Source organism: Rhyacophila brunnea, unplaced genomic scaffold (assembly GCF_057557595.1).
Source record: "Rhyacophila brunnea isolate RB1 unplaced genomic scaffold, BYU_Rbru_1.0 scaffold_12, whole genome shotgun sequence".
NCBI lineage: Eukaryota > Metazoa > Arthropoda > Insecta > Trichoptera > Rhyacophilidae > Rhyacophila > Rhyacophila brunnea.
In genome coordinates, this window is record NW_028232774.1 from 6,161,395 (window position 1) to 6,175,362 (window position 13,968).

The 13,968-nt window shown below is 33.9% G+C and overlaps 1 protein-coding gene across 3 annotated transcripts in view; it reads left to right on the forward strand.

The window, feature by feature from the left end:
* The first annotated feature begins 10,119 nt into the window (after positions 1–10,119).
* LOC147077707 (cathepsin O-like) overlaps positions 10,120–13,968 on the forward strand; it is a 129,061-nt gene continuing 125,212 nt past the window's right edge. For 2 of the 3 annotated variants that reach the window (XR_015072225.1, XM_085960688.1), the window contains exons 1-4: positions 10,120–10,451; positions 11,842–12,140; positions 12,425–12,557; positions 12,735–12,928. Coding sequence is in view for 1 of the 3 variants with exons in the window: in XM_085960688.1 (XP_085816814.1) it covers positions 10,254–10,451; positions 11,842–12,140; positions 12,425–12,557; positions 12,735–12,928 (824 nt within the window). In the remaining 2 variants the exon portion in view is untranslated. The remainder of the gene's footprint in view (positions 10,452–11,841; positions 12,141–12,424; positions 12,558–12,734; positions 12,929–13,968) is intronic. The other variant, XR_015072226.1, reaches the window with a different exon arrangement.

Below are 13,968 nucleotides of genomic sequence, written 5' to 3' on the forward strand. Positions count from 1 at the left end.
AGATACTCCAAAAACTGTGTTTTAAGAAATCCCAGAAATCTTATTCACAATGAGTAAATGAAAAACTCTTTGACGCCATATCATGCGAAATTACAAATATGCACTGTTTCAATAAATTGTTCATCCAGGAGACGATAGAGGTCAAGAGTAGTTGAGAAAGAAGACGCATTTGTTAGCTGCTGCGCCAGTGGTTCGACTTAAGCACAGAATAAAATTTAGAGCAGAAATGAATACAAAGGAAATAAACAAAATCGCACTTATAGAAAAAAAAGATGAAGATTAAATTAATTATGTGTATACGTTCATATTTTTATCGCTTTATTACAGTGATATTTATTTCACCATCATCAGGCCGGAGTCAATCCATGCTAGATGAAGACATTCCCTAGTTCTTTTCATTTTTTACGGTTCATAGGTGTTAGCTGTCACGTACATCTGCCGACTGCATTTTTCCAGCAGTTGTCCACTGACCGGGCGACATGTCCGGCCTATTGCCATTTCATCAGCTTAACTACCTCTATAACACACGTAGGTAGTCACTCTTGCCTGTTTCCTTAACCAACGGCCACTATTGTGGTCTTTCCTAGTTATTCCGAATATGCACCTCTTCATGCCACAATGCGAAGCTTGTAATTTTTTGATTTCTCTTACACCAATAGTTCATGCTTCAGATTATGTGAATTCAGGTTGTGTGTCTATAATATATAAATATATATGCTAGAAAAACAATTCAAGGTCATCCGATATAATATAGAACATTGAACCTGATTTTAGAGGGCATATCAAACTTTCTCAATATTTATCATATCAAAACTCCCTAACATGTACTGCACATTTGTTGATATCTAATTATATACCTACGTATAAAGAAAATCTAAATAAAACCACCGTTTAGTTAAAGTTTTTTTTTCTACTCATACTTATAATATTTGTTACTTACTTACTACATAATTGTGTTTACTAATTAAATAGTTGCTTGTCTACATAATATTTACTTATCGTAATTCAAAACCAGAAGACCTACCTTATAGTTTTGCTATCATCAGACTGTTTAAATCCACTGCTGGATGAAGACGTCCGCTAACTCTCTTCGATTTTCTCGGTTCCATATTTTTGGCTGGCACGTATTTCGGTTTATATGTAAATTGTACCTGTTACATTTCACCGTAGCACAATTAATTCAATGTGAGCTAACTAACCGGGAAGAGGTGACCGTATAGCATTGAGATCAAACCTATAGATATATTCCAATTTTATTAGATTCAATAAGAACAATAATTTGATATTGATTGTTATGGTGTCCTAATGAATTTGAATTTCCATGCGCCTGTCAATTACCTACGTGGTCGCAGCCATGATTTATTCTGGATTGGAACCGTTTCCTCGTGTCAAGCGTATCAGGCACCATTAGCGAGGGGTGCAAGATTATTAAATGCGTTCCCTAAAGACATAGACATTTTCAATGATGTACTTTGCATTTTGTTTTTGAAACTGTATTTTTCTGTATTAAATTGTACTTAAGTATGTTTTGATTATTTTTTTTGTTATTATCATTGTTATTATCTATATATTTTTTCAATATTCTCTTCTTCTCTCTTGTGAGGATAATGTTTGACTTATAATATAAATCTCATGTTGTGTACGTCTTGAATTTAGATTTGTTATGTCCACAATGTTTTGTATTCTTAAATAAATAAATCTGATAATGACGCCGTCATTATTATAACATATCTAATCAATACGACTTGATAAATACGAGCACCTTCCAGAATTGTATGTAAATTGTATGATATATTTTATTCCGACGGTTTTTATTATGCACTTTTAATAAGTGTTTTATTTTAACAATAATATACGGTCATCTATTTTCGATACGACACATCACGGTGAACTGTGATACGGCCAACTGCATAGTATAAATTTCCGGTCACGAATATTTCGTCAATCGTAGAATGGTGTCAAATTCTTCTGGTGGTGCAGGCGACTCATTTAGGTGTTGGTAGTGCTACTATCAAATGACACTAATAGCGCCTGTAAACATGCATGGATTTATTTGCACCAATAGTGTGTATTTTAAACTATCGGGTAATAACTGTTTACCAACACGTAAAAGTGCTGACTGTCTCGCCAATCTCATTCCTCAAGAGCAAGCGAGACGCAATGTTGTCATTTTATGGTACTATTTGACAGTCATGAAAATTGGTTAACCTCAAAATGAGTCTCTGCGCGGTGTGGTTAATTTGTACCGCCAGGCTCGCTACTATCGTTTTACTGCGCAGGTGTAGATATTGCATGGTCCAATTATCCCGTGAAAATTCAGAATCTTCTAAACTTTTATGATTCATGCATACAATATTGCAACTTGCACGATAATACGTGTTTACACGTGCATCTTTTTGTTATGGCCGCGATAATACGTAGGTACTATCAGCTGTAAAATACATGCACGTGTAAACGGAGTTGCAACACCGTTGCAAGGTGATTTTGTCGTGACCTCAATGCCAGAAGAAGTTGTCCTTCAAAAACCTTTTCGTTACCTTTCGGTCGTCGCATAGGCATGTAATAATCATTAACATATTAATGTTTCTTTTATTATTATAATAAGTTAACACTGGAAATCCCTCTTCGATATTAGTTGTTCAGTATGCTGCATAATCAATTTCCAGTCCGCCACTGAATACTAAGAGAAAGTTTTAAAAAAAATATATTATACTCTCTGCTCACCTACAAACACATCGGCATTAAAAATTTCATAAGTCAAGATTACATTCTTAGTGCCGTCACTACTTGGCTAAGATTGAGTAAGTTTTATTGTCTCATCAAATTTTACATCTGCAGTTGGAAGTAAATAAGCTCTTCTACGCTTTTGACACAAAATCAAGTGCCTGTAATCAGTGCCGGGTTTAGGGACGTGGAGGCCCGATGCACTGACTGATTTTGAGGTCCCCACGATACAAATAAAATCAAAACGTACTACTTAACTATATCAATGTATCTATTTTTTTTATTTTACTGTCAATTATTCATGGTGGAAATGTATTGTATTGCGTTAAATAAAACACAATATTTTGTAGTTACTACACTTTCTGGACAATAATACAGATATGTATACTTACTAACCATTTTTTTAATACAAAAATATTAATTATTGAAATATGAATAATAATTAAATAAACTTCTAAGAAATGCACTGTTCAAAATTAATGAAATAGGCACATTTTTTAGATGTTTATTAAATTATTATTATTATTTATCTTTTCAATAAATATTTTTGTCTTTTTTTAATTATTTAGTATTTGTGCCTCGAAAACGGACGAAATCAGTACAGAATGATATTAAAATGGTGGAATTAGTACTAAATATTGTGTTTTATTTTAATTGATTAATGTATGTCTGTAATCACAGCATGTAGTAAAAAATAAATATTATTGAAGATGAAATGTAATAATATCTTTGTACGAATATCTTTTTTAGGTGGTTTTGTTAGTTGCACTGATTCTGTTATTATTTATGGAACTATCTGTAGGCACTTTTTTAATATTGTGGTATAATTTTATAATCGTGTGACTAATTCGAACTGTCTCAAGACCGTCTTTTAGATCTTCTGACGAATCGATTGCGTTATATGCGTCAAAAAAAAAAACGGCGCAGGCTATAACCAAAGAATAATCTGAATCATCGCTCATACGTCATAACAAGTAGAAAGTCGATACATTCACAACGACTGGTCCTACCTTTTCCGCCCCTCCCGTTGTTGTCTTGGATGACCTGTCATTGCCTATCATTGTTCTATAGAGTGCTCATACTGACGCGTCGTGTTCACACAGGGAATGGTTTGATTTTGATAGATGAGTTACATGATAAATAATACACTAGCATTAACACACCTTATACAACTAATGTAATGCACAGATCAATGCTACATATTTTTTGGAAATCGATATTACCACCGGTTTTTGTGTGAAGGACTAATCTGACTTTGACAGCTGATGAATAACAGGAATGTATATTATTTATAAATAACACTGATAGTTATATTTGATTGGAGATTTTTTTTTATAATTCAATTTGAAACGAGAAAGGGCCAATCAATATGTCAAGCAATCTGGGATCTGATTTTGACAGCTGAACAGTGGACCACTCATTGCTTGTGCAAAAAGATATGCTCAGGCTTTATTAATCTAAAGATGGCACTGGTCATAATCATTGTAATTCAACGATGAATCACAATAACTATCCTAGTTAAATACTAAAAACCTATTAAGTAGCTAATATTTATATAAAATAAACTTTTATGTTAAGTATTTATTATTATAAATCTACATCGGTGTTACTTTAGTTCTAGTAGATGCTTTTACTGCCCTAAAACCATCTGCGTGGCCGTAAAACATGGGTTTGAAGACCAATGAAATAAAAACCAAGTATGTGTGTATATTCCCGTTCTAATCATCCAAGCACTTAATTTCCTGGGCCCCAGATCTCCAAGTGCTTTGTGTACCTCGGTTCTCTGGTAACCAACAAAAAGTCACCAATGAAGAAATAAAAGGTAGAGTCATAACACTCATAACAGTCATAACACAGCAAACGGGCGCTACTTTGCTCTACAAAATAAACTAAAGTCTAGTATCCTCTTTCGTCTTACAAAAACTGATGTAGGTACAAGATGTTGAACCGACCAAAACTGACCTACGTGTCAGGGTGTTGGACCCTCGCCAAGGCTGATGAGCTTGTTTTTGAAAATAAATATTAAAAAAAAAAAAACCTTAAATAATGAATGACAGGAATCTTTTCTAAACATTAGAGACAACTTAATAAACTAAATTTTAATAATAAAGATGGTCATCGAACAATATAAATAAATCAATTCAATGAATAGGCATACTAAGCCGACGATATTGATGTCGCCCGATCCCCAGAAGCCCTCAAACGGGCATTTATTACGGTAAAGTCAGCTGCTGAAAACACGTGACTCCGGATAAACGATAGTAAAACCAAACAGATATACCTGCGTGCCAGTTCTCCACAATGTAACAGATGATAATAACACATATATCTTTGGCGGCGATGCTTTTGAAACTGTGGATTCATTTGTTTATCTAGGGTCCCTTGTCACAAGCGACGAAATAAATCGCCGGGTCACCCTCCCAAACAGGTGCTAAGTATTTTGGTCTCCAAAGTCTTCTAAAGAACTCTCTCTCAAGGAAAACCATAACAACCTTATATAAAACTCTCCTGCGCCCAGTATTAACGTATGGATCATAATGCTGGACACTCAGCAAACAGGATGAGAGAAATATGGATACCCTTTGAGAGTTTTGAGAAGAATCTTTGTGGTTGCTCAAGAAAGTGGCATTGTACACGGCACACTTTATAGCAGCGAAAACATCACGTGGCATATAAAAATGCAGAGACTGCCCTGAATCGGTCAGGTGCATAAAATTCCGTAGGATATACCAGCAAGGCCAGCTATGTACGCAATACCCGAAGGTAATAGAAGATCTGGACGGCCGAAATTGAAATGGCTGGACTGCGCCACAGGAGATTTAAGAATGCTCGGTCAAAGTAACTGGAGAGTGTCGGCGCTGGATCGTCCAGGATGGAGGAAGTTTTTGAAGGGAGCCAAGACCCGCCAATGGTTGTAGTGTCATAAATAAATGAATAAATAGAACAATATGTAATAATAAGATGGTTTCCTAGAATTAAAAGGATTTCAAGTTATACACATTTATATTTTTATAAAAATCGATAGTTTTTAAAATAAATATAAAAAATATTAATACTGTGAATTAGTCAAAAATCTGTACGAGAAAAAATATAAAACTTAATAAACTAAATTTTAATAATAAATATGACCATAAAATATAATGTAATAATAAGAATTATGTGGTCCTGTGTCAAATTCACATTTTATAAAAAAAAAATAGAATCGTTTAAGTTTATTTTTGACTTAAAAAAAATATTTTTCTTTTTAATGTTTTCAGATATATTTTATTTATTAATTAATACAGTTGACATTGTAAATTATCAAAAAAATGTCTCAAATTGCAAGCTTCGTATTTTTCCGCTAGGTGCCTATTTAAAAAGGCCTCAGTAAAGGTTTCACCTTAAATAAAAATATTTTTCGTTTTAATGATGTAAACTATCAAAAAAATGTCTCAAATTGCAAGCTTCGTATTTTTCCGCTAGGTGCCTCTTTAAAAAGGGTTCAGTAAAGGCTTCACCTTAAATAAAAATATTTTTCGTTTTAATGTTGTAAACTATCAAAAAAATGTCTCAAATTGCAAGCTTCGTATTTTTCCGCTAGGTGCCTATTTAAAAAGGCCTCAGTAAAGGTTTCACCTTAAATAAAAATATTTTTCGTTTTAATGATGTAAACTATCAAAAAAATGTCTCAAATTGCAAGCATCGTATTTTTCCGCTAGGTGCCTCTTTAAAAAGGGTTCAGTAAAGGCTTCACCTTAAATAAAAATATTTTTCGTTTTAATGTTGTAAACTATCAAAAAAATGTCTGAAATTGCAAGCTTCGTATTTTTCCGCTAGGTGCCTCTTTAAAAAGGGTTCAGTAAAGGCTTCACCTTAAATAAAAATATTTTTCGTTTTAATGTTGTAAACTATCAAAAAAATGTCTCAAATTGCAAGCTTCGTATTTTTCCGTTAGGTGCCTCTTTAAAAAGGGTTCAGTAAAGGCTTCACCTTAAACAAAAATATTTTTCGTTTTAATGTTGTAAACTATCAAAAAATGTCTCAAATTGCAAGCATCGTATTTTTCCGCTAGGTGCCTCTTTAAAAAGGGTTCAGTAAAGGCTTCACCTTAAATAAAAATATTTTTCGTTTTAATGTTGAAACTATCAAAAAAATGTCTCAAATTGCAAGCATCGTATTTTTCCGCTAGGTGCCTCTTTAAAAAGGGTCAGTAAAGGCTTCACCTTAAATAAAAATATTTTTCGTTTTAATGTTGTAAACTATCAAAAAAATGTCTCAAATTGCAAGCTTCGTATTTTTCCGCTAGGTGCCCAATTAAAAAGGCCTCAGTAAAGGTTTCACTTTAAATAAAAATATTTTTCGTTTTAATATTGTAAACTATCAAAAAATGTCTCAAATTGCAAGCTTCGTATTTTTCCGCTAGGTGCCTATTTAAAAAGGCCTCAGTAAAGGTTTCACCTTAAATAAAAATATTTTTCGTTTTAATGTTGTAAACTATCAAAAAAATGTCTCAAATTGCAAGCTTCGTATTTTTCCGCTAGGTGCCTATTTAAAAAGGCCTCAGTAAAGGTTTCATCTTAAATAAAAATATTTTTCGTTTTAATGTTGTAAACTATCAAAAAAATGTCTCAAATTGCAAGCTTCGTATTTTTCCGCTAGGTGCCTATTTAAAAGGGTCACAGTAAAGGTTTCACCTTAAATAAAAATATTTTTCGTTTTAATGATGTAAACTATCAAAAAAATGTCTCAAATTGCAAGCATCGTATTTTTCCGCTAGGTGCCTCTTTAAAAAGGGTTCAGTAAAGGCGTCACCTTAAATAAAAATATTTTTCGTTTTAATGTTGTAAACTATCAAAAAAATGTCTGAAATTGCAAGCTTCGTATTTTTCCGCTAGGTGCCTCTTTAAAAATGGTTCAGTAAAGGCTTCACCTTAAATAAAAATATTTTTCGTTTTAATGTTGTAAACTATCAAAAAAATGTCTCAAATTGCAAGCTTCGTATTTTTCCGTTAGGTGCCTCTTTAAAAAGGGTTCAGTAAAGGCTTCACCTTAAACAAAAATATTTTTCGTTTTAATGTTGTAAACTATCAAAAAAATGTCTCAAATTGCAAGCATCGTATTTTTCCGCTAGGTGCCTCTTTAAAAAGGGTTCAGTAAAGGCTTCACCTTAAATAAAAATATTTTTCGTTTTAATGTTGAAACTATCAAAAAAATGTCTCAAATTGCAAGCATCGTATTTTTCCGCTAGGTGCCTCTTTAAAAATGGTTCAGTAAAGGCTTCACCTTAAATAAAAATATTTTTCGTTTTAATGTTGTAAACTATCAAAAAAATGTCTCAAATTGCAAGCTTCGTATTTTTCCGCTAGGTGCCCAATTAAAAAGGCCTCAGTAAAGGTTTCACTTTAAATAAAAATATTTTTCGTTTTAATGTTGTAAACTATCAAAAAATGTCTCAAATTGCAAGCTTCGTATTTTTCCGCTAGGTGCCTATTTAAAAAGGCCTCAGTAAAGGTTTCACCTTAAATAAAAATATTTTTCGTTTTAATGTTGTAAACTATCAAAAAAATGTCTCAAATTGCAAGCTTCGTATTTTTCCGCCAGGTGCCTATTTAAAAGGGCCTCAGTAAAGGTTTCACCTTAAATAAAAATATTTTTCGTTTTAATGTTGTAAACTATCAAAAAAATGTCTCAAATTGCAAGCTTCGTATTTTTCCGCTAGGTGCCTATTTAAAAATGCCTCAGTAAAGGCTTCACCTTAAATAAAAATATTTTTCGTTTTAATGTTGTAAACTATCAAAAAATGTCTCAAATTGCTTTCTTGCAAACAATAATTTTGATGAGCCACATGTTAAAAGCTTTGGAAGAAGACATGGATGACACACAATTTTGGCTTCAGAAGTGGTTTGAGCACTTGCGAAGCAATTTTCAGCTTGAATGTTCTAGTGCAAAGATGCCTAGATGTTATTGTTGATGTTTATATGTGTTTCGTCGATTACGAGCAAGCATTCGATACTGTTAGGCATCCTAAACTTCTCGAACTCTTACAGGAGAACGGCATCAATGCAAGAGACATTCAACTGATAGCTAACTTATATTGGAATCAAACAGCGAATATTAAGATCGAAAACAAAATCAGTGGAGAGGTAAAAATTCGTCGCGGTGTAAGACAGGGGTGTATATTGTCACCTCTGCTATTTAAGATGTACTCAGAAGCTATTTTCAAGAAAGCCTTACAAGGTGAATCGGTGGGTATTATGGTTAATGGCAAACATAATATTAGCAATATACGATATGCCGATGATACTGTGCTGATTGCTGATAGTTTAAAAAGTTTACATCAACTGGTTGAAAAGGTTAATAAGGTCAGTAATTCTTATGTTTTAAAAATAAACCTCAAGAAAACCAAACTATTACTAGTATCAAAAATAGCGACACCAGACACCAACACAATATTTTAATGTTGTCATTAACAGCGAACCAATCGAACGTGTGACCCATTATAAATATTTAGGTACATGGGTCAATGAGAAATGGGACCAGTTTCAGGAAATAAAAACTAGAATTGAGATCGCAAGGAGCGCCTTTCTCAAAAGCAGACGCTTCCTTAGCAATCGAGATCTTAACCTTAGGTCCTAACCTAAAAAGGTCTGAGACTGCGTATGGTACGTTGTTATGTCCTCTCAATTCTTTTCTATGGTATGGAAGTATGGACGCTAAACCAAGAGATGTCACGGAGACTTGAAGCTTTCGAGATGTGGCTGTATAGACGCATCCTCAAAATTCCTTGGGCTGACCGGGTGACAAATGTTGAAGTTCTCAATCGAATGGGGAAGAACCGAGAAGCTCTACATCAACAAAACCAGGAAACTACAGTACCTCGGCTATATTATGAGAGGACAAAAATACAGCATTCCCCAACGTGTCATTCAAGTAAAGATCAATGGAAAGCGTAGCAGAGGACGGCGCCGCATTTCGTGGCTTAAGAACCTCCGTGATTGGTACGAGTGCAGCTCCACTGAACTGTTCCTGGTAGCAGACGACAAAGATAAGATCGCCTTGATGGTGGCCGACCTCCGCTAGAGGATGGCACAATAAGAAGAAGAAGATTATTTCTTTGTTTTTTGTTCATCCTCAACATCACCTCGACATTTTTGTAATTGTGTCTTTCCAGCTGATGCTGCATGCGTCTACACCAGTCTACACCCACATTTTTTCAAGATCTTCAAGGTTTCTGAGCGTTACTTTTGTGAGTGTCCACGCCCCCACTCCATAATATTATAAAAAAACGCTACATAGACAAATAATACAATTATGAGAAAATATTATGAAATAATACATTTTTAATATAATTTTTTCGTAAAATATTTTTTTGATCTTATCTATAGAGACTTTTTGGTACAACTGAAAATAACTGATATGGCAACTCCGGTACGTTATCAAGTGTCACTACTCACTGTCACTTTCAAAGTAAATGTTATTAACCCTAAATAATTCGGGATCCACACAAAAGATATTTTTTTAATTACATCCAATTAGAAACATATCTCATAATGCCCAATTGGAAAACCACTTGCAAGTGGATTGTAGTGATCTCCTTGATGTTTTTCGCAGTTCCCGTAAAAGTTCCGAAACCGGCCCAACCAGGGGAAGAAGTAAACAGGAAACTTTTCGAAAATTATGTGAAAAAGTTCAACAAAACATATTTAAGCGAATCGGAAGAGTACAATAAAAGATATGGTGCTTTCAAGGTATGTGACATTACAAAATCTGATAATATTGTCACAACTAATCTATGGTGAATGGTCACTATGTTTATTACCCAAATTCTATTTGACATAATATTTTTTCGTTGCACAATTTGAATACCTAGATAAAACATTGGTTATAGTAACGCAGATGATCGCATGACCATGTATCATTTTGGTAATTGTGCCGCAGATGCCCGCATGAGCTTTTATATATTTTTTTAACGAAAACAGTTTATTCCATATAGACAATTATTAAAAATATCTTTTTCTGTCGGCGCATAGGTTTTTCGATCCAATAATTGTTAATTTTAAATTTGAAATTTTCATACATTCTGATGCATCATTATCACAAACTAAGATTGGGGTTGGGGTAGGTTACGTTAGGTTTGGTTTGGTTTGGTCTAAAAAGAAAGTTATAAAACCTCATGCGGGCATCTGCGGCATATTTACCATCATTTTTTTGGTGGATACAGTTTGTCCCATGTAGACAATTATAATAAATACCTTTTTCTGTCGGCGCATAGCCTTTTCGATCCAATAATTGTTGATTTAAAGTTTGATGTTTTGATACATTTCGATAATTACATCATTATCACACAGGTTAGATTAGGTTTGGTTGTGTTTTAGTCTAAAAAAAGGTTATAAAAGGTCATGCGGTCAACTACATCACCATTACCATAACATTTACTAACGTAAGTAATTATCAAACATATTATTATAATGTGGATAAATATAATGTGCTCACTAAGTTCTTAAGACTAGGTATCAAGAAGCATCTGCTCATAAATAAATAGGTATTGTTTAAAACAGTTTAAAAGTTGTACACAAACGTTTCAAATGTTTTATATGAATTCCCATGTTTTGTTGTATTCCGGATGGAAAACATCTGCAAATGCATCAACAAACTTTTTAATCGGAAATAGTGATGTGTGGTCTTGTAGAATGTTGTTTTGATTAAAGTACACAATTATACACGATGTGGACTGTCCAAATTACATTTTATTTGATAGCAATGTTAGCAGGTCTGAAAATGTATTTAGTTTCAACAGAGAAGTCCCTAAGCAAAGTGCCTCACCCTAGAGCAGACTTAGCATGCAAAACCCCTCTCATTCTTAGTCTGAAATTGTCTAAAAATTTGTAAGGTACCTACCTCTACCTATTTATTTTCGGCTATCTTAAACAGACAAGTGCAACAAAAACTTTAAAAAAAATTATATTGGTACAAATCATATTATCTACTGATGATTAGAACATTCCACGAAACCTACTATCAAACATCAATGTATTTAGGTACAAATGTGTATGTATAACTGACCGTTTGTTATTGCCATCGCAATAAATGCGATTAGCTCAAACATTTTTAATAACGAAGCCTTTTTTTAATTTCCAGACAACTTTATCTCAGATTGAGACATTAAACTCGGCCAGATTACACAGCCAGGCAGCTAGATATGGCCTGACACGCTACTCTGATCTAACTAAAGAAGAATTCCTCTTGAAACATCTTGATAAAGCGAAGAGACTCACCTTCAAAAGGCAGCAACATAACAAGCGAATATGGCTCCAGAATACTCCAAATGTACAGCTAATGGGTGGGAGTGTGAGCGGCTTAAACCAGTGGCAAGTTGTGCCGCTTGATCAAATGAAAAGACTCGCTATAGCTGATGGACTGCCCTTAAAAGTGGATTGGTAATTCAATATTATACCTCAGTTGAGGAAGTCGATGAGTACTTTGAAATTAACACTTTGTTTTATTAATTTAAATAAAACGCCATGTTATCGTACTAATTCCACTTTTATTAAAATATAACTGGATTAGTTTCGTCCGCCTCAGAGGGACACCTTCAACCAGTATATAAATTGAAAATATGGCAATTGAAAAATACATCACAGATATTAAATATAAGACCTAACATTGTTCTTATGAACATTTATTTCAATGGCAATGTATGCATCTTAATGTCTTTTTACAGGAGAGAGCGGGGTGTCATCAGTTCTGTGAAAGACCAAGGACTTTGTGGAGCTTGCTGGGCATACACCACGATTGAAACTGCTGAGGCCATGGCTGCTATCAAGACCAACCATATTATCGATTACAGCGTACAGGTATCGAATCTTAACAATTAACACTTGCCTTTTCTATATTTTAACGCCACATCAATTTTATTTTCCTTCATCGCGACCTCGTGACTAACTATCGTGATCCAGATTATTAATTGTGTATTATTTATTTGAATGAAATATAGTTTAAATAACAATTAATAATCATTCTTTCACCAATAGCAAATGATTGACTGCGCGAAGGGCGGCAATTTCGGATGCTTGGGCGGAGATATCTGCACGCTTCTCCAGTGGCTCGTCAGAAACAATGTCACCATTGAAACGGAGAAAGACTACCCCACCGTCGGCAGAACTAGTGTCTGCAAAATGAAAAATGTCACAAATGGCATCCGAATCAACAATTTTAATTGCCTTAGGTAAGAGTTTTCTTTTAATATTAGTCGTATCCTCCCAAGGTTACATGCTCTGTTTTGAATTATCTCTGTATTAGGCACAATCCAAAAAAGACAGTCACCTAAGACCGAAAGCTATACCTACAATTATGGTGTCGATAAGCATTACTAAACTAAAGTCGACTTGATATTTACACTTACTTAGACCACATATTATGAAATTTTTTTAAATCACATTCCTTTAATTATTGTTCATACAGTGAAATGTGTCTATTCACATACTTAGTAATTCATGTTAAAATTAAATAAAGTTTCAATTACCAAACGTGCATAAATTCAGATAGTTAAGATTACAGTAAGTCCTTGACTTACATGATTAATTCGTAAGCCAAAAAATCGCATAAGTAGAAGAAAACTTAAAATCATGCGATTTTTTAAATAATATGTGTGAGTTTCAAATACAAACTTGTCAAGTGTTGTTTGCCTTGTAGCCCTTTTCTTGTTTTTCAGATTTAGTTTGTTAGTAATTTCGACTAGTTCGCTAATAACACCGTCAACTTTTTCAGTTTGCATACTATAGTCGATCAATTGGGGGGATGAGCTTATTCCATATGTTAATCATCATAGATATTGAAATTTCAATCCAGGCGTCACAAATGTTTTTAACAGCTTTATAAATGTTATACTCTTTACAGAATTGGTTACGATTTGCCATTCTGTCCATCAATTGCTCTAACTAGAGTCCGTATTCTTTATGCTGTCGTGCGGTTTTCCCCCCGCTTCAGAATCTTAACACTGCATTCCCTCTCGATCCCTCGCATTGAAAACTTGCAACATTCAAACGCGATGACCATGGCCCCCACATCCTGAAGCGGGCCCCAAGGCTAGGATCTTTTTCGGGCCCCCCTACATATCGCAAAGGTTAAAGGCAATGTGACGCTCTATAGTACCGTTTTCCAAATGTCGTTCACGGTAAATTAACGGTGTTTAGTGTATTTTTAATACACACATCCACTTGAAATATGGAATTATCAAGTAATGACACAATTAAAAATTACATCACA